General features: G+C 33.8%; 1 protein-coding gene across 1 annotated transcript; it reads left to right on the plus strand.

Moving 5' to 3' along the window:
* Positions 1–1,316: 1,316 nt before the first annotated feature.
* LOTGIDRAFT_130830 (hypothetical protein) lies at positions 1,317–20,403 on the plus strand (the record flags this gene model as incomplete). Its single annotated transcript, XM_009065823.1, has 3 exons — positions 1,317–2,595; positions 15,884–16,944; positions 20,155–20,403. The coding sequence occupies 3 exons, from the start codon at positions 1,317–1,319 to the stop codon at positions 20,401–20,403; spliced, it is 2,589 nt and encodes an 862-aa protein (XP_009064071.1).
* Positions 20,404–21,964: the final 1,561 nt, after the last annotated feature.

Genomic DNA, 21,964 nt, shown 5'->3' on the forward strand with positions numbered 1-21,964 from the left:
TGGCAAATAAATAAATCAAAATGATTGCCAACTGTCGTTAAGTTATGAATAAATATAAAAAAGGCCCGAAGATGTAACCTTTTTGGTCATATCCGTATGGTGACAATGAAACTAAATTTGCTTTGCTCCGAAACTAGCGGTAAATGAATAAACAACATACATAACGAAGTATTGTTGGCTTTTATAATTGCAGACAGTTCTACTAAAACAGTATCCATATAAAAGTGCAAAATATTTGACACGCGTTTAAAATATTATTGACAAGGCTTTTTTCCTTTAATAAGATCGTAGTTTATTGTTTTTACACAGAATTTATGATATGGATTACGAAGAATCTTAACTTCCGTGAATGGAATAAACCTTTTTTCTGCACAATAACAATCTGCTTAACAACAAAAATCGATAGATTTTCAAGAAAACTGAAGTAATCCCCAAATGCCACAAAATCAATTATGTAAAATTTTGTCGATAATCCTCTTATTACATACCATATACACTTTATCATTTGCATTCCAACGCCCGACGCATTGTAACTGCATTCAAAATCGATATCTTCAAAACAAAACTTTCTAAATATTTTAAGACATAAGACAGAACTATCACTCAATTGATAGTCTATATTGTCTAATTAAAAGATCTGTAGACTTGTCTGTAGACATTTTGAAAAGCAAATAACTGACCGAATGATATTTTCTCGTTTACTGGTTGAATGGTTCCAGACTTAAGTTCTATTTCAAGGCAATCGATGATCAGTGAATATATATAATAACTGTAGTTATATTTAAGATGTCCACTGTCTTGACGACTAAGCTCTACTCTCTTTTTTTCTTTTATCTTCCAGGATTGATCGCGATAATGCAGGCGAATATCGACTAAATTACCACGTGGGTCTATTGAGCTGACCCAATCACTTATCAAAGAAACGATGGATTGAAACATTGTGGAGTTATATGGCGAGTTGGGTGGTGATAGAAGCTATACAGCAGTACGTTCCGCAATATGGTGACATTCGAGCAATTCGATTTGCCAACGAAACATTGATGAATGCATAGAAGTATTTCTCGGAGCAGAGCCTTTAAGGCATACGGACGTCAATGAAAACGATCGGCATTGTAAATTTACGATTTGAGAAATTTTTAGACGAAATCGAAAATGACTTTGTTTGATGAAGAATAATGTCAAAATGAGGAGAGTTTAAGGACTGAAAAAGAATGACAACAAAGCTTCTAACTATGGTGGACTCAGTTTATCGAAGCATCAAACTCTTACCGCTACTGTTGGTTGTGTTTACATGCATGTACCATGGAACTTGTTCTATGCCAAATCGGACTACAAAATCCATCAAATCCGCTTTTATAGCCGGGGATATTATTCTTGGAGGATTATTTCCTGTCCATCATAAAGGTGTCGGAGAACAACCGTGTGGAGAAATTAATCCGGATCGTGGAATCGAACGTTTAGAAGCTATGCTTTTTACCATTGATGAAATAAACAACAATAACAATATCTTGCCCGGGATTACCATAGGTGCTTCACTCTATGATACTTGTGCCAGAGGTACTTACGCGTTGGAACAATCGTTAGAATTTATCAGAGCTTCGTTTTATTCTTTGGATACTTCTGAATTTGTGTGTTCGGATGGCTCACAAGCCAAAGCAAAGTTTTCACCAACGAAAGTGACCGGTGTTGTTGGGGGTTCGTACAGTACTGTTTCCATGCAGGTTGCAAATTTACTAAGATTGTTTAAACTTCCACAAGTGAGCTACGCGTCTACTAGTGCATCTCTTAGTGACAAAACTCGTTACGACTATTTTTTACGCACAGTGCCACCAGATACTCTGCAGGCTAGAGCATTAGTTGATATCGTACAAGAGTTTAATTGGACTTACGTGTCAACCGTTTCCTCTGAGGGCGAATATGGGTCCTCAGGTATTGACTATTTCCAAAGAGAAGCTCGTGCGAAAAATATCTGCATAGCCGCCAATGTTAAAATTCCAGCCAAATCAACAAATAGCACCTTTGACAGAACTATTCGTGACCTTTTGGAAAAGCCAGAAGCCAAAGTTGTCATAGTATTCGTTAGAATTGAAGATGCCAAAGGCCTTCTTGATGCAGCAACTCGTTTCAACCTATCGGGAAAACATGTATGGGTTGCCAGTGACGCCTGGGGGAGGCAAGATAAACCCGTTAAAGATAACCTACTGGCGGGACAAGGTGCAATAACTTTAGAGCTTCAATCCACGCCTATTAAGACGTTTGAAAATTATTTCCGAAACTTGAACCCGCGAACTAATATCCGAAATCCATGGTTTAGAGAATATTGGGAGGCAGTAAATAAATGCAGTTGGCGAGAAAATACTAACAAACACGCTACTAGGAATATTAGATATTGTACTGGAGCTGAAAAACTTAATAGAAAAATCCACCAACAAGAGGGAAAGGTTCAGTTTATTTATGATGCTGTGTATGCATTAGCCATAGCTCTAGATAAAATGCAACGATCTTTATGCCCTAACACGACCAAATTATGCCCAGAAATGGAAAGAATTGATGGAGAACATTTCAAGGACTTTCTACTTAATGTCTCTTTCAACGGTAAGTGTTTTCGTTGTTATTCCTAACTTAAAGCCCATTTACAATTGACAGTGCTAAACCTATTCCGGTACAGGACAACCGATTGCACTTAGATCACTTTATCATGAAAAACAACAGCGCAATGTCAATGTCCATTTCTGAAACGTAACTGTTACTGGCATGCCAGCTGTATCAAAATTGGGGTTACAATTTCCTTATCACGATTATCACAGTGGCAGGCACTTCTATACATTTTTTATTTGTATCGAGACATGTAAAATCAGGATAATACGATAACGCCATGTTCAGTGCCATAAAAATAATCTCTGAAATATAACTGTTACTAAATTATTAACTTAATAGCATAAATGTATAAGCGATAACACAATGTAACTACATTCATTATTACATTATCGATGCAATTATTTTATTTGTACATTTAATTCAAGTTGCAAGGTTTAATTGTAGGTTTAATAACTGTGCAGATACTTATTCCGTCTCGCTTAATGATCACAGATAAATATCCGTAAATTTCACTTATATATTCAATATTATGAACCAAACAGTTTTGTGTTCCGAAAGACAACGACATAAGTTATTCGAAAACAATCGTTTTAGGAGTCAGTGGCGTCACAACCAAAGTGATTTCTGCTCAATAACTTGCTAGAGTGCCCTTCGAAATACCTGGTTACTAGAATACATCAGTTTTAAATTAAAATGCTTCGCTACAAAAAGCGCCTAGATGGGACAGTACGAAGTCAACTGATATCTCTATCTGCCTGAATTTACTGTCGACTATTTCAATGGGAATGTGTTAAGTCATAAATATCAATTAGGGTAATGTGATCTCACATGATCTAAATTTATATCGGCATTTCCAACATAAATCATCGAACTAAAAGTAAATATGTCACGAGAAACGTATCAATAGAACACATTATTACATGACAAACTACTCGATAACTGATATTTCTACTAAATCGCTAAGTATCAAGACAAAATAATTTCTATGATGGTAAAAAGTTTAAAGGTAAAATTACGGCGGTTTTGAGCATATCCTTCGCTGTTTTGTATTATTAAAAGGAGGCAGTTGTGGCATAAATTGTGCAATTAGGTTCAACACAGTATTGGTGGTAAAATATTGTATAGCTTTTTTTGATTTTTAAAACACAATTGCCGCCTATATTGCTTAAATTGATGAAGTAATATATTTTCTAATATTAAACCAATTGATCTATTCTTTTTCAAGTACAGGGATTTATTTTTTCCAGTATGCTAATCGTGGTACTGAATTTGATTTTGCAATTGAAATTCAGCTCAAATTACCATCAGCTATTTTTATTTGGTACTAAAACTGAAATAAGCTTCAGTTATTAGTGCTTATAATCTCTGTGATGAATATTAATACTAAGGACCATTGTTCCCGTGGTTAAACTGATTGCAGATAGGAGATTTTTTCTGTCGATATAAATCGGTCTAATGAATATATTGTTTTATCATCGTTCCGGTATCTTGGTTTATTTCCCCTCATGGTATGTTATCAGATTAGAGGACAAACTTTAATTAATAAGTTGATAAACGTTAAAGGGAGATTCCGCTTTTTGTGGGTCGAAAAAATTTTTTGCTCAAATTTAAGAAAACTATACAGCAAAATCAAAAGAAATGTGCCCTTCAACGTATCTGTAAGTTTCAAGTTAAAGAATCAAGCAGTCAATTTTTAAACGCAAAACATATTTAAAAACATTACGTAGGGTTTTTTAAGTTCGTTATGTTTTTTGGAATCTGTTGAAAAACTACTGTATGGATTTAAGTAAAATAAACGCCTAATTGTAGAGAAATATGGTTTCTACGTATTCTCATAATATCGAGCCATTATAAAGCCAAACACCAAAATTAGGTACTAATTCACAACTAGTAATCTTCATTTTTAATTAACTCTAATTAAAACAAATTCAGTTTGATCAAGTAGATACAGAGATATAATTTACATACTTTTTAAGTATAATTTTATTGACTCATTATTCATAATATTAACTACGCTGATCTTCGAAAGGGATGCTTGCCGTGTTGACAGATCAAGTTGCAATGTAGCATAAAATGTCAAGGAACAGTAACCCAGTTGCAATTTATCATCAGATAAACTATATTGAGGAACAGTAACCGCAGATTCATTCCAAAGATCCAAGAAAGAAGATGGCATAACTCACTTTGTTAAAAAAAAAAAAAGCACATAACGTTTAAACACAAAATACAAACAGTGACATTGGCACATCAGATGTTCAAAATTAATTATTGGGAGAACAGTAAGCACAGATTCATTCAACAAGACACAAGAGGAATGACTAACTTGTTAAAAATAAGCACATGGCGTTTTAACACAAAATACAAACCCAGTTGAAATGTGGCACATCAGATGTTCAGAATTAACTATTGGAGGAGCAGTAAGCACAGATTTATTTAACAAGACACAAGAAGAACAACTAACTTGTTAAGAATAAGCACATGACGCTTTAACAAAAATTACATGCGTACTGACTATGAAACGACCAAAAACTACCAGACACAACCTGGAAACGACCAGATAAGGCATGCAACATTTACTTGTATTATACACTAATGATATAAAGAAGGAGATAAATAGGCTTTCATGCATGTATTTATTGAAGTATAAAATTAAGTAGTACAGAACTTATTACACAAGGATAAAACCAACTATAAGAAAAATCAACAAGTCGACAAATTAAATGGGTTACACATAAAATGGCCATCCTGGATTGTTCAATTTTAGATAATATTGAAAAGTTGGTGTATACGGAAAGAGAAAGAAGTATAGTTAAGAATCGCTTGGCATTTTGGCATTTTGAGTTTACTCATAGTGAGATATGGGTTAAATGAAACACTAGCCAGCACCGAAAACGGACAAGGCTCATAAAATACCCTCGACCAACAATTACTTGGATTCATACAAAATTAATATCAGTGCCTAAATGATTTGTTAACCATTTAATGCACAACATCAATGTATATCAATAATGTATAAGAATATTTTATAGATCTAGTTTGTTCATCATTGCTAATGAATTTAAATTGTTTTAATTGTCTCGATCGTTCAGTCAACAAAGGCGATTTATTTGTTTACCGGGGAAGCAGATCGTCTGTGTTGACTTTATTGGGATGACTGAAGCAGGTAACATGACCATTTCTAGCTGATCGACATTCTAACTTCCTTTATCTTTTATTTTCGATACAATACATCGATTCAAATGTTTGAAATTTCGCTTTGATAATTTGTAGGTTAAATAAATATCAGCCCACTTCAGAGCGACGAGTTCAGGCAATTAACAAGAATTATCCATTTATTTGAAAGATCAAAATATTTATTTTGAGATGTTCATGTGCAGTTAATTTTTCTTAATATTGTTAATCCTCGTGTTCCGGTAGAGGTAATTGAAAGAATGCCCGCAATAATTCAGACATAATTCGCTAATTTCCGGATACGTTTTCAACTTTAATTCAAGAAAATTGTGACAGTTCAATATTAACATTCCGCCGAGAATTCGAAGGGGTATGCTCGTCCACTGAATTGTAATACCAGTAACAGCTCATATAGCTCAATTTCAGCGGTTCATATCCCTTTTCAGCATTACAGTTTGAAACTACATTGATTAGATTTAGAATTTATCTTTCAACTGGCTATAGCTGAAATCGAGCTCAATATGCTAATCTCTGGATACTACGACTTCAAAAATATGAACTTATTACCTAGAAGCACTGACCTTCACGTGAAATTATTGTATTTGTGTCAGCCATAACAGTTCTAAATCTACCGTTTTACAGCACCAGATAAAGCTACTTGAGAGGTTACTAAATCTTCAGGATAATTAGCACTGGTCATCGTTGCCATTTCAATTGTCTTCATAACAATGGATCGATGCTCTGTTGTTATTACAAATGTGATTGTACCTATACATCAGCCTAAGTGCTGAGGTCAAATACGTGGAATATAGAAGAATTCTATTAACAAAGCGAATTAATTCAGACATGTAATCTTCTATAATTTAAAGTCCCCACTGAATAAAACTCGTTAGCACTTTTCCAGACCGCCATATGATTATCGGTTTATAAATAATATGGACACATAAATATATAAATATCCCTACGTGTGATATCTTTAAGCCTAAACGTTTGACAACTAGGATTACGATTTTCCTATCATTGACAAAAGCCGCGTTCAGGCATCAATAGAAATTTTCTCTAGAATTAGCCCTTAATAGTATTAGCCATTGGTATATTTCTCCAGCTATTACTATACAAGTACTCAAATTCATTGTTTATGGCAAATCTATCTTAGCAGATATCTGTTGTTACTATTATCGAGTGGCTTACAAATCAAAGATTTAGCATTAATTTTAATTACAATAATAGCTTCATTTAGCTAAACTTTGACTGTACCTGTTTGCACTTTTAATCAATAATACGTCATTAGCGTTTCAACTTCTGAAGTGACGTACGAAGAAATAAAAACAGCACCAAGCTAGACATAAAAAATGACAGAGATAGTGTTTGGATACCGGATTAGTCATGCCGATTATTGTGTTTTCTATTTACGTTTCTCGAAACTCGGCAAAGAAATTATGTTTAAAGTAAATCCTTCTGCTGGTTACAATTTTACCATCATTGGAGTCTATATTTAGATCCAATGAAGGGGTGTTTACAGAAGAATTGAATTGTAAATATTGCAAACTAACCAATAAGACATGTACACTGAACTTTCTGTTAAAGATACCACTGTATTTTATTTGGAAATTAGGTCCCTTCTTCCGTAGATATTGTCCTTGGTCGTAGCAAAATACCAAAAAGATCAAGTACCATTGACGAACACTGATGGACAAGTTCGGTGTACAGAAACACTGTGGTCTGAGGACACCCTTCCTGTCACATGAACGCTGCAATAATATAGATATCGTGTTTGCCAATAAACCACTAGCTTGGCATTAAAACATCCAACCATATTAGGGAAACCAAGACCGACTTCACAAATAACTATATAGCGTATATAACACTGGGATAAAAGATTTAGTCACAATTCCTATATTTAAAAAGCAGGCAAACTCCCCCATGTTACTTTGTTGCCATAGACATATCTTCGCTTGTCAGAATACAAAACAAAGAAGTTACCATTTAGAATGCTGTCAAATTACTTTAGTAGGTTCAATTACTAGTCAAGTAAGCACTATTAATCGGTATACATGTATACTAATGAAGACCTTATTAGTCATTAACAAGAATCACGTCGTATGTTGGATTATCTCTTAGTGACTATTGAATTTAATGCTTCCGCAATTCCAAATGACCTTCAGAACATTGTAAAGACTTTTTGAATTGAACCAAGAGTTCCTATGCGCAAAGGTTGAACTAAGAAGCAATAAAATTCCTTACCCTCATACAGAACGAGAAAAAAGTTTTAAAAAATGTATCCAAATATGCATGTGAACGCTGCACCATTTCGACAGTTAATAATTTAAAATAATAATATGTTTCAGCAAATAAGATTTTATGTAAATATAATGGTGCAGTTTGTCGTTTCTTACTAAAGGGTTTTAAGACTGCACTTTCCTTTTGTAAACATACGAGTAAAGATTCTTTTGATGAACCACTTTCTGCTTCACATCACTAGAGTAGTTTCTGAGAAATGCACAGAAAAACTCACTTTAATAGGATAAATAAATATGCAACGGCCAACATGCAAGCACATTTTCTTGAACATTAAGTAATAAGAAATTGCTAGTTAAAAGCAGTAAACGGTTTACATTTTATTTCCATAGCTCCGAAGGAAGGACAAATCTAATTAATGCCGCCATTTTTAAAATTAATAGCATTAGAATGGTTCATAAAGGACGGATCTACAAAATCAATTTATTTGACCCAAACAAATGATTTAGGACATAAAAATTGATTTGAAGGTATACTATATGAAGTAATAACGACATTGTCGTGTATTAATGAGATAATTGTTAAAAACAAAATGACGTGATCGACGATCCTTAACGCACCCTGCGATATCTTTCGACATTTAATGAAGCCATTTATCTTGGAATTTAAGTCCACTAATGGAAGATATTCGCTTAATTACACAATAGTAATCAGTTGATTCATTACCGACTTAATCGCACAACATGCTTGACTTCCATAATTTAGGTTTAGAAAACGAATCTTGATGTATGCAACTTGTAATCCTTTAGTTCAGTTATAGATTTTTCTCTTGGAGTTCTGTACTAACTCGTATACCAAAGGAACGATGTGACCTTTTGTGCCATTGTTGGTGGTTAGCTTGTTCTTCAGAATTAATACCTAGTTCACACTATCGATTAAGAATTAAGATTTTCATTTTCAATGAAATATAATTTCTAGACACGTACGTTTATTTAAGGGATGTATGTAAACAATGCATGCTAAAAACATTAGACAAAACCGATGTTGTTACATTTTCTCTATCTATTGTCCACTACAAAGACATACCCTAAAAAAGGAAGAAAAAAAGGAAATTAAAACTACGTTTCATATAATTTTAAGAACCTTTTCACTGGACAAAATTCCTGTTTTATACGAGCAATTGAACTTTGAGGAACAACCTTTGGACTTTAATTTGTTTCACAAGGCGATCTTTAAAGTGAGACAGTTACTTTATCTTAAAAAAAAAATTGCCGTGGAAGCTTCGAAAAGCACAATTAACGTATTTACGAAATATTCTAAAGGAATTCAACAGCTTACAGTTTTAAACATACAGTGAAGAAGTCTTATTTTCTTAAGATGTGAACCATCGATTCTTTGTGTAAAAAAGAATTCCAATATTGAAGAGGCAGCACTTTTTATTTCAAGACTTATTTTTTTCTTCTATCCACGAGTCTTAAAATTAGAAAGGAAAAAAAGAAATGTTAATTGAGAGTCGAGAGCCTCGACACAAATCTGAGTAAAGTAGGATAGAATCGGTCCCCTGAGAAATCATGGTGAAAAATGATTAAATGAGAACTAGTCTTCTGAGAGAAACCACATCATTGCACAAAATAACAAATCTCGTAACCTATCGTAACTTTGCGACTTTTCTCGTAAAACCAAGTCACGATGTGTGTTTACCTTTCAGAAAATAATAGAATGGGGTATATGTTGACCCAAACTTCGTAATTAGTGAGGTAATCTTCTCTGGCTTTTTTAACAATATCAAATACGAACTTTCAGGCGTACAGAAATGCTCTGGTAGCGACACCCATAACAGCAATTACTGTCGTAGAACAGGGAATCAAAGACTGTAATTTTTTAAACTTCAAGCTAATAGTTTTGGTCCTACTACGGCCTCTACTTTCAAAGGGCAGGAACATAGACAAGAAGTCAAAAAATATTTAACCAAAATAAAGTCAAAGGTTCTATAGAGAAACGAACGAATTGCAATGTCAAACCTATTTTACACACAAGAAAACTTGTGGAGTAATATCAATCCAAATATAACATCTCAATACACAATTTTGTCGGATATAGTATCTGTTTTCAGGAACTACAGTAGAAAATGGATGAGGTTTGAAAGAAAAAATGAGATTCGATGTCATCATGAACAACTGACTCCGGAGATCAATACAAACTACAATCGATCAAGATTAGAAAGAAAATTAGTAGCCTTTTAAACACGTTGATGTGTTGGCTAGTGAACTATACTTTTGCTTTTAGTCATCTGGCTCAAAATCCCCTCTCGTCAATATCTTTACTAATAAAATCGTTGGGCGTGAAATCAAGGAAATCACTCCAGAGCTACGGAAGTGGATGAACTAGAAATATCTAATTCCTGAATTCCCTGTAGTAATTCTACACTCAATTCTTCTGCATTTCATTATCATGTCCATGAGGAGTTGGTATAGCTATATATATATCCCGATCTAGCAATTCATACACCTTGTTTCACTCTAATTTTGACGAATGTTCTAGCATAGCGAAGAATAAGGAAAATTAACTGCTGAATTAGGATTGAAAAGGGAAGATCTCCTTATAACCGTCAGGACCAAGCGTCAAATGAAGAAGAAAAATGCATGACACCCAAACTAATGCACTCCCCATACCACTTTTCGACATATAGTTACTCCAGGAATACACGCGCTCATCAATGTTTAAGGGGGATATTTTGACCCGACATATGTTCGATGATTGAACAAGAGTTTTATATCCACGTTTGTATTTAAGATTATTTAAGATAGGCGACTGAAATGTGCCAAGGGACGACTTGTAGTGTTTTCTGGTTAATAGGTCCCTAGGCAATGAGAAAAAACAAGGATGCAAAATGTGTCTGCATACCTGCTCGGCGACAAAGGATAAAGACTCTCTATTATTTTAGTCACAGTGTGGATCTACCAGTACCGTTGAATTTCCCATCGGTCGTAACGCTTTCTGACAAAATTCTTGATGAAATCCTAACCGAATGATAGTGATGACATTTGTATCAGTCATCTTTCTAAAGACTTATGATGAAGTAGAGTATTTTATATTAAGATCTTAATATTGTGATATAACTAACAACTGATAAACTCTTTAGTGTTCACCATCTGATTGTATCAGTTCCAGCTACTCACAATGAGACTTGTTTCCACTTCATATTCTGTGGTGAAATAAATACTGGTCGATGGAAGGTATTGGTGGTAGCTAGCTGTGTGGAGGCAGGGTTAGATAAGATGCAATCTTGGTTAGAGAACGCTCACTCTTTTAATGTGAAAAGCCTTCTCATGCATTAAATAAAATGAAATGAATGGAGTTGACGTCCTACTTTTCTACTCATGCAATAAGATCTTAAATGGCCGAAGTTAAGTCTATCTATATAGTCGTATATGCCCGATTCGGTTGTTCCAGTTTCGTGAATGTTGGGTCACACGTCTGATAAGAATTCCTAAGGCTTTTTATAACTTTAAACCTGATTTCAATCGATCAATCAGTCCTTAATTTTCCAACATTGTAGTTGTAAACGGTGCTTTAACACTTCTAATTTTACAGAATTTCTTAAAATAATAAATTACACATACAAGTGTCCTTTGAATTTTAAAATAATTGCCAAAGTATCCTTGGCTTTATGTTGGATAAATAGTTATGATATCTAAGGTATGAGAATCTTGAAAGTGATGAGAAGGAATTGTTTTGGTGTAATAAAAGTACTGATTATAACGTCATAAATAAAGGAATAAATACAATATAATCACACTTATGCCCTCTCAGACTTACTAAGTAAGCATTAGACTAACAGAGAATAGAAATCAATAGCAATGTTACATTCATGATGCTACTCGTCTTTAATGTACTTACATGGAATAAGTTTGTGATAATGGTTTTACGAGACCATTCTCTGAGGCACTGGCCGTGGTATCAGAAATTTTCTTAAGCCTAATATTCCATTGAAGATGACAATTGCAACTAAGCTTATTAATGGATAAGCGAATATTTTATAGAACACACTATCCAAATGCTGTCCTCACCTTGAAAAGACACATAATACATGGTAAAGATACACTTATAAAACATAAATGATGCATTATCCCTGTGATTGTAGTCAACTCGAGTCCCGTTATTCAAAGATTGTTAAAGACAAAGTAGAAAGATACACTGACATAATATAAATGAAACATTATCCCCCTGATTTGGTCGACTCGAGTCGTCTTTTTCAAAGATTGTAAAACACAAAGTAGAAAAATTAATCAGCAACAAATTCTACATCCCAGCGATTAGGACCACCTCTTTCAAATTGTAAATGAATATTTGTTCCATTTTAGACCTGCGCATTTGTGAGAATCAAACCCTCCGTGGCCTGAAATCCCTTCTTCAAAATCTGTTTTGTTTACAAGCATGTATGAAATATGTTGACCTTAATCCCTTCTGTGAATATAATAAGTTAAACTTTTAAACAGAGAAATTTAATTAATCCCAGCTTCCTTGCTTAAAACACACGATGAAAGATTTAGTAATTCACAGTAGTATTAGTGAACCGCTAACTCGAACCGGGCTTCATTGTGATTTCAAATTATTGGACTGTTATAAGAGTAAGTTATTAGTTTTTCTGGAGGCCATCACTTCTCTGGATATTAAGAAGATGAAAATAAGAATAATGCCCAGAGCCATGACGGCCAACGTTAATAACGAGCATCTAGTCTCAAGTCGGTATTGACTTAATCAACGACATGATGACACCGACACAAAAACTACCCTAAGGTCAATAAGTCGTTAATCCCGGGCTTTCATTCCATCGCCAATCTGATTGGTCGATTTTATCCTTTTTCTCCATCTTCATATACAAATATTGTTCTTACAGACGTATTGATGTCAGTCCAAATTTCAAATAATCTTATCTTCTATCTAAATGTGGCATTAGAAATATTAAAACAAAACTCGAACAACACGATCCAAGTTCTGTTTTAATATTTCTATATCGCTCTACAATTGATCTGTTGAGCACCAATATACAGTGAAAATATTTTACTATTGTAACTGTGGCATTATATAAACAGAAACCTGTTTGTTCATTAGTCATGTCGTGCAAACGTGAATTTGTTTTCTTGCAAAATAAAATCAAAATCATTCTCTGTACATAAACAATGCTGTCTCATAAAACAACTTTCTTTTATTTTTATTTTATTTCTACAGGAGAGAATGATCAATGCGTTTTAATTTCAATTTTTTTAAAAATTCTAGCTATTAATCATCTTTTACGTCTTACAAACCAATTTTGTAAATATCATGGAAAGGTATATTTTACAATGTTAGAAAGCAAGGCAAAGTGCATTGCCCAGAATTTTTCTATCTTTCTCAATATAAAATAAGTGTTGCGCACATAATTATGGGCGTCGTCTTGCAATAGTAAATGGGATAAATTGCTCATTAACAGCGGCATAAGAATACTCTTTTTTCCATTTCCAACTATTGTCCTCGCTGACTGACAGGTTTCAACTCCACCTGAGCAAGGATGTAACCGGGAACATATAAGTTAACCGACTGAGCAGTGCAGTTCCATTGATACAGAGCGGACATGCAATGCGTTACCATGAATTGCTCTTGAATATGGCTTTATTTCAATGGAACTCAATTAGAACTGATAATTGTTCATAATTCAATACTATCTTTAATGTCATTTATTTCATTTCATCCTTAAGTGTTTTCGTCTGGGTTAACATTTTACAAATACATGGTAATCTATAAAAGATGTTCGCACCAATATTTCGGAATCATATCATCTCTCAAAGACTTAAACAACGGATGGACATTTGCCGACTAGTTTTATATTATGCTTACTCTCCTACGAATGAATCCATTGCAGGATGTTTTTTTAGACTGTGGTATGCGAGGGTAAGAATGTTTATTAATATTATCCAAAATAACTTTATAAAACACTGCAAATACACTGAGACATTTTAACCAATAGTATAATGATGAACTTTTATTGAATTGCCCTTAATATATTTTTATCATATTCAATAACCGCATATCGAATTTATTACATTCTGATAAACAACAACATGAATGAAAAAACATCTGCGGCTAAATCGATATCAGTGATCAAAAACACAATTCACAAGTCTTTTTATTACTGTATCACAAAAATTGACAAATTTCGTTCACGTACAAACCAACCCCCCTCCCCCCAAACAAAAATATAATAACTAAGATTAAACGCAACCTTAGTCAATAACATTTCTTGTAAGTGCGGAATAAAGTTAAGTTTTAAGTATACAAAAAGAGCAAGATTGAACGATGAAGTTAGATAAGAAAAAAGGCCGTAGTTAGAGGCGTTCCTACTTTAGATATCGTGAAAAACACCAACCAACAACAGTATCGGGTGTTTTGTCATTAAACTTACAAAGAGAATCTACCAAACAACAACTAATTTGAAATATCGAATTCCGTTTAAAAAAAGCAACATGAAATGAAAATATCAAAAAAGCTTTTTTTAAGAAATTCAGAACAGTAATTCTTTCGTCTAGGACAAAACTAACACGTATTCATGTCATTTGTCAATGTTTAGAAGTATATGAACTGCAAGAGATGGACATATTTGTCTATATATTTGCAGTTATTGGCAAATTAAAAATTTTCCAGAAACCTATTTGAGCAGAAAATAACTCCTTGGTTTTATCTTGAACAATAATGGTGACAATAAAGTCAAATTTATTTTGGGCGTGTTTTTATTTCCCGAATTTATTGGCGGAGGTTGGATCAACTTACGTCATTACATCAAAAAATAATTGGATCATACTGATTGAGTGATCATATCAATAATATCATCGGCACCTGCAGTAATTTAATATATAGATTGATGTGAAAATAAATTGATTTCTATTATGTCACCGTAAATAAAATCAACAATAACACACTATTTACAATCACTTATATTACACGTTTCTATACGTTGTTATGGTAATGTACAAGTTTGGCTTTTGTTCTGCAATTTATTCATCGCAAAACGTACTCAGAGTAATAACTTTGCCCAATCTCGTGGGTATGCAGGAAGCTGCAGAACACAAGTCAAAAAGATTTAAAATTTGGCCTGGCAGTTCCGATTTCTTGGCAGCAATAGGTTTTTTAGGTTATCCTTGTATTAGGAAATACTTATTGCTTCCGAAAGATTTCTAACACATAAGAGTGTTATTAACAGGGCGAAGGACTAGGTCTTTTGTGTAGAAAAAGTGGTACGAGAACACATGTTGCTAACAAACCATCAAATCATCAACGTACATAACCAACTGACACCGCGATATGCAGTCATATGAGTCATCTACGTTTACTACAGCGTTATTAGCTGAACAATGAGAAAAACAAAATAAATATAAAATTAATGTATACATTACAAAAGTAATTGTCAAAAAGAAGACATTAAATGTAATATCGGTTTCAGAAAGATATGAAGTCCATCTCTCATCGTCTCTAATATAACTATTATGCAAATTGTAAAAATGTATTTCTATATTATTGGCATTTATTTCATACTTACACCCATGAAATTATCTTAAATGTAATTTTACATATTAATGCTTGACACTTAATTGTTTGGGGGGAGTATGAATTTATATGGTTATAGTTCTCTTAATATTTGCTTTATCACTGATAATTTCAACTTTCCTAATCACTTTCAGAATTCAAATTAAACGTACGTTCACCCCCCGATGACACAGTAACCCCTACAGAGTGTCGTCACTACCAGAACGTTACACAAAAATGTACCATGGAAGCTAATTCCACCCTTGATAGTTTTTGTTTAGGAATTTTCATGCTATATATATATATATATTTTCAGATAATTATGGTGCCCATGTACAGTTTGATAAGAACGGCGATGCATTAGGGAGATACACCATTATGAACTACCAAAGAAACAGAACAACCAGGCATTATGAATACCAAGAAATTGGCCGATGGTCGAAAACATTAAACCTAGATCATTCTAAAATAATTTGGGCAGGTGGAACGGATAAAATTCCAACATCGCGGTGCAGTGAACCATGCAAAGAGGGTGAAATCAAAAACATGCGACAAGGTGATCCGTGTTGTTGGATCTGTACGAAATGTCAACCATGGGAGTACGTTAAAGACGAACGTACGTGTGAATCATGCGGTACTGGTGGTTGGCCGTACGACAACAAAACGGGATGTTACAGTCTTGTTATCGAGCATATGACATGGACGAGTATCTATGCCATAGTTCCTATGTGTCTGGCAGCGGTGGGCATCATGTGTACGAATTTTGTAATCTTATTGTTTATATTGTATAATAATACTCCGGTTGTGATGGCGTCAGGACGCGAACTAAGCTACATGTTACTATGCGGCTGTTTATTTTGCTATCTCATGACTTTTGTGCTTTTGGCTATGCCATCTGTTATTGTGTGTGCTTTACAGAGATTTGGTGTGGGATTTGGTTTCTCCATCATATATTCAGCTTTACTTACAAAGACTAACCGAATATCGCGGATATTCGAAAGTGCTAGACGTTCTGCCAAAAGACCTCCATTTATTAGTCCTAAATCGCAGATACTTTTAGCTCTAATATTAATTTCTATACAAATTCTGTTTACAGCAGTGTGGCTGTTGATAGAGACTCCGGGCATTCGACTCCATATACCTGACGAACGAAAGCCATTAATAATTTTAAAGTGCAAAAGTGACGATATTTCATTTTTAGTATCGTTAGTATATAATATGTTACTTATTATAATATGTACAGTTTATGCTGTGAAAACTAGAAAAATTCCAGAAAACTTCAATGAATCCAAATTTATTGGATTTGCTATGTACACTACATGTATCATATGGTTAGCATTCGTACCAATCTATTTTGGAACACTGAATTCTTTTAAGGTAAGTATATTGTTAAAGCCTGCATCCATGCTGAGGTTAGCAGTTACCTTAGGTAAGAGAGACTGCCATGGAACACGCATCGTTTAGATTGGGCAATAAACCAAGGTCATATAATATGTTGCAGGCTGGACAGCTCGAAGAACATAATCTTCCATCCTTTCAAACTTCCATAAATATTTCATGCTCACAATTGTCAGCTTCAAAAATTCAAAAAAGAATTATATTGGAAATATTAGCAGACACCTCATATAGATCACTTCGTATCTTATAGATTTTACCGTTAAAACACTCTATAATTAAGCTTTAGTTAAAATTTATAGTCTTCCTTTGTCACGACAACAAATATGTTTGTCAATGTAAAGGTACAGTTGTGAACAAATCAATTGATCATGCAAAATTATCCCTACAATTCTTAATGAATTTTGTCTCTATCTACTTGCCTATAAATATTAAGTTGGCGTTACACTAGTCTGAATTGGAACCATTTCGCCCAAGATGCTGCATAACAACGCTAATAAAACAATAAATAATGTAAATCGACAAAAATCCAGATGTTTTCAGACGACACACATTGTTAATTATCTGGCATAACCTTACACATGGACCTAATCTACAACCGATATGTACAGAAAACAGACATTTCATTGTCGCTTTGCGGCATGTTAACTCCATCTTATTTATTTCTGATGCTCCCTTTGAATTGTGCTTATGCTTATTGATTGTGGTAATCAAGATACATTATAGTGTTTTATTCTCAAAGTCATTGCGCAATGGCTAAAGTCAAATTTCTCTTTAATCGTGCGTATCGAGGTCGACCTCAGATCAGCTAAACGGCAAATGGTTGTCTGGAATATAGTCCATACTTAATACTTATTTTTTCCAAGTCGAACAGAACATGCAGAAAATACATTACCGCGTCTCGATGGGTTTTTGTGTTACGTGAAGCAGAAATCTGGTCTTTTACTGAGATTTTAATTTTAGTTCTGGCCATGGTAGACCCGTGGTTCTATTAGTGTCGATGAATTTATTGACTAGAATATCTCAAAATTGGCTTGTTCGTTGAAATTGAACTCAACATGACGTGGGTTTTAAATTTCTAGAAATCGACTATATTTCAAAACCTGGGGGGTTAAATATATTCTTTATTCATTTTATTGCCTGATAATTTGAACCTACGCCATTTTGGAAATAAATGCTTCAGAAAAGTGACTTTGATTATGGAAAAGAATCTGCGAACTTTTGACACTGTATTCTTAAATGTAGGTACTGGAGAGGAGCCCTCGCAGAATTTTTCGATATTATTTGTAATTTTTATAATTGCATTTATTAAGGCAGAAATTCAAAACTCCCATCTTCGAAAGTATTCACAAGGGGGGAAACATCCAATTACTATTTTTAAGGTGTGACGTTTGTAAGCAAAAAAGTCTAGTTTTCTTCCATATTTCACAGTGAGCAATCTTTAATTGGCTTGATACACCATTTCTTTTTTCATAATTTTAGACATACAAATATCTCTTTGAAGTTTTGACTCGATTTTCTTGAAACTGATTTTTTTTCAAAACTATGTTTTTTGTCAAAATTTCATAAGAAGCAAAAACAAAAATTACCATTAATGGCCCATGCCTGATTTAGGATTGCTTAATGAAGTATTACTTCGACAGATTTGGAGCTCAGAACGAAACAAAAAAGTTTCATGTAAATTATCGACCAGGTTTAGAAAAAAAAAATAATTAGAAGATTAAGAAATCGTGCGACCCGGAAGGTACACATAGGTCGATCGATTACAAGATCTCGTCATTGGAGATAAAGGTTTTAATTTTTTAATCAATAGTCCAATTAATTTTCTTTTTACATCGGTGAATTTTTTTTTAAAAAGTTTTAAGATATTACTTGTATTTCTTGTGGTTAAATGCCTGATGCTGAAGACTTAGACTGACCCGATTTAAGTTAGCAAATGTTGCAAAACTCTTTACCATTTTGTTCATTGATGATTCGTTTTGCTCTAACCTTCCAAAATATCGGCGTATGGGTGTAGCATACGGATAAATTTTCCCATAGACAGTTTTACCAAGCGCATACTGGAATAAGAATTCAAACAGAATAAGTACTATGATTCAAAAAGTACCACCAGTCAATGAGCAACCATGATTGCTTTCAGTACAGAATTAAACTTCGACTGTGCACTGGCCAAAAAGAATTCAAACAAATGAGGACATTCAAAAATGACAGTCAGTCAGTGGGCAACTATTATTTGCAACCAAAATACTAAACACAGGAGGTTGATGAACAAGGGATAATGGTGTCCCATCCATCACCAATGGATCAGTGTCAATTTAGTAGAGGAATAAATTTTAAAAGTTGGTACAATGACCTATCTGAAACATACCATCTGAGCCTCCGCCCCCTTCATCAAGTGACTGCATCCAAAAAAAAACAGTATTGAAAAAAAAATATTAAAACTCCCGATCTCATGTGGATTTCGTAATTACCTTGAACAAACGAATCCATTTAATGAGTAGGAAGACATTGGAAAAGTCTCTTCGAAGATGCTCACGACATAGCCATGTTTTTCATCAGGTTACACGAACTATTTCTATTGAACAGTAAAGATCGATATAAATTCATTTTCAAGTGTGTAAATAATGGAGTAGTACAAAACTTGCATGTTGACATTCCAAGTTTCCCGAACGAAGGAACAACACTTATATGTTTCATTGTCCGAATGTCTTAGAAATTGTGTCTATTTTCATATTCGTGCAGATTTGTCTTCAAGTCAGGCTAACTGAGACATCCACTTAAAGTTATTCTTTCCTACGTTTAAACAAACATTAAAGTCTTATTGATTTCCTGCTTAGCTAAACCTTTGTTTGGGTACGACAATATTTTTGGATAGAGTTTATGTGAAAAAGCAAACTAAGTTCGTTTTAACAAATATATAGCATCTAGTATATACATCATACTTTCAGAATACTTCTTGGCTCTGTCCACGGAAAAAAAGGGCTGTAGCATCTTTTCAACACACGTTTAATTAGTCTTCATTTCCAAAGCTAGCTATCACCAAATGTAGAATTATGCCAGAAACATAAAATGTCATATGCTCGAAGTATTTGTGAACATTCGTTAAATCAAATAAAGATCCATTTCTATCGAAGAGACCACACATTGCTAATCATTATGTTTCCATCAACGCTGATTCTTATTTCATTTCAGATCCAAATAACAACACTGTGTGTCTCTATATCATTAAGTGCATCCGTTGCCTTGCTGTGTCTCTTTTTTCCAAAAGTGTATGTGATAGTCTTCCAGCCACAGAAAAACGTACGAAAATTGACCATGAATTCTGCTAGTTATAAAATGGCCCAGACAGGAACAACAGGCACGACCAATAACTACGGTAAGAAATCCATTTTAATAGAAATATGTCATTGTACTGTGTTCCTATCTGCATCAGTGCCTTAAAAATGTATCAAAGTGTAACAGAGCGTCTTGGTTTTATCAACCAGCTCATGCAGAGATCCACAGAGAATTCCAAACATATAAATGTGACTCTCTATGGATTGTAAAGCAAATTTAGTTATGGAGATCTACGGATACTGCTAATATGGACAAAGCGGGAGTTCTTCTATAGCCAACTTCCCCCTCAGTACGACCCAAAGCTCTGGTAAATTCTAAACAGAACAAATATCTTTATTGTAAAAGCGGTCAATCTTTCGAACGACCCTTAATCTTACTGCAAAGCATTCTTAGAATGATTAATAAAGTTCAAAATAAGATCCATTATCCATGTAACCTATATAACAATAATGCAAAATACATTCGAATAATGCCAAATTGCTTTTACATTGAAAAAAGCTTATTTTGAGAAAAATTAAAATTATTACTTACTTCTTACGAAACTAGCTCAATAAACTATACAATTGTTCAGTTGAATCAAACATAATGAATTTTTTTTTCTGATGTGATTTATTATTTCTGAACGTTTTTCGTAAGTTCGATAGTATGTAGGACATTATATAATTAGTTAGAACACATTTACTTCAGGGTTCATTATCAATCATATACATTACATTTCATTACAATACATAGACATTTCATTACATGTACTTTTTTCTTGGCTGTTCACTCTTAAATTGATAAAGAGATTAATAATTCATTCAAAAATCCTAAAGGAATTACGCATCTAATTCCACAATTTAACCTTTGGTCCAGAAACCTCTCTTACTGCAGTGCAGGGTGTAATTGTGGATGGTTAAGCAAAAAAGGAGATATCTTTGCAATATATGTATATAGTTGTCGGACCATTCGCAAGATCCTATAGAATGGCAATTTCATGTGCCTCAGAAAGAGTAAGAGAATGCTAAATAGTAGATCCAAAAATCTATCATTGAAATAAGAAACTACATAACATCTAAATAACGATGAGGAATACGCCTGTTTGACACAACAGATTCATTGGAATATTTCAACTGACATAAAAATCAATGGACATGTATATAATATTGGTGAGAGACATATTAAGAAGAAATACAGGGAAAACTGGTTCCGGTCTCAAAATGTTCTACATACTTGTTCATGATTGTTTCAACATGCCTTCAGAATTCCACTGGAAAGTAGACAGTAGTCAAAAGATCTCTAATTGATAAGGACAAAATAAATTGTCAATCACAAACCAGAACATGAAGGCGTTTGTCATTAAAAGAAAAATGTGAAGACGATCTCTAGGTAGAGCAATTGTCGGGGAATTTGACAAGTCTGTCAAGGCAGAGTGCTTATTCCATATATTGATTAACAGAACGTCTCAAGTTCTGATTATGTAAACTAACGAAACCATGTCAAGAGATTTTGGTTGACGAAAACTAATAGAAATTTTGGGCAGTTATAAAGAGGTACATGTACTCTCTGAATTGGGTTCATCAAGACATTGAATTTTTTGTCCAATGCTGCATTGCCAAAGTTGCGAATATACAGAAAGTCCTTTGGCGAAACCCCATATAACATACTATTACACTACAGCAAATAA

This window comes from Lottia gigantea (assembly GCF_000327385.1).
Source record: "Lottia gigantea unplaced genomic scaffold LOTGIsca_71, whole genome shotgun sequence".
NCBI classification, from domain to species: domain Eukaryota; kingdom Metazoa; phylum Mollusca; class Gastropoda; family Lottiidae; genus Lottia; species Lottia gigantea.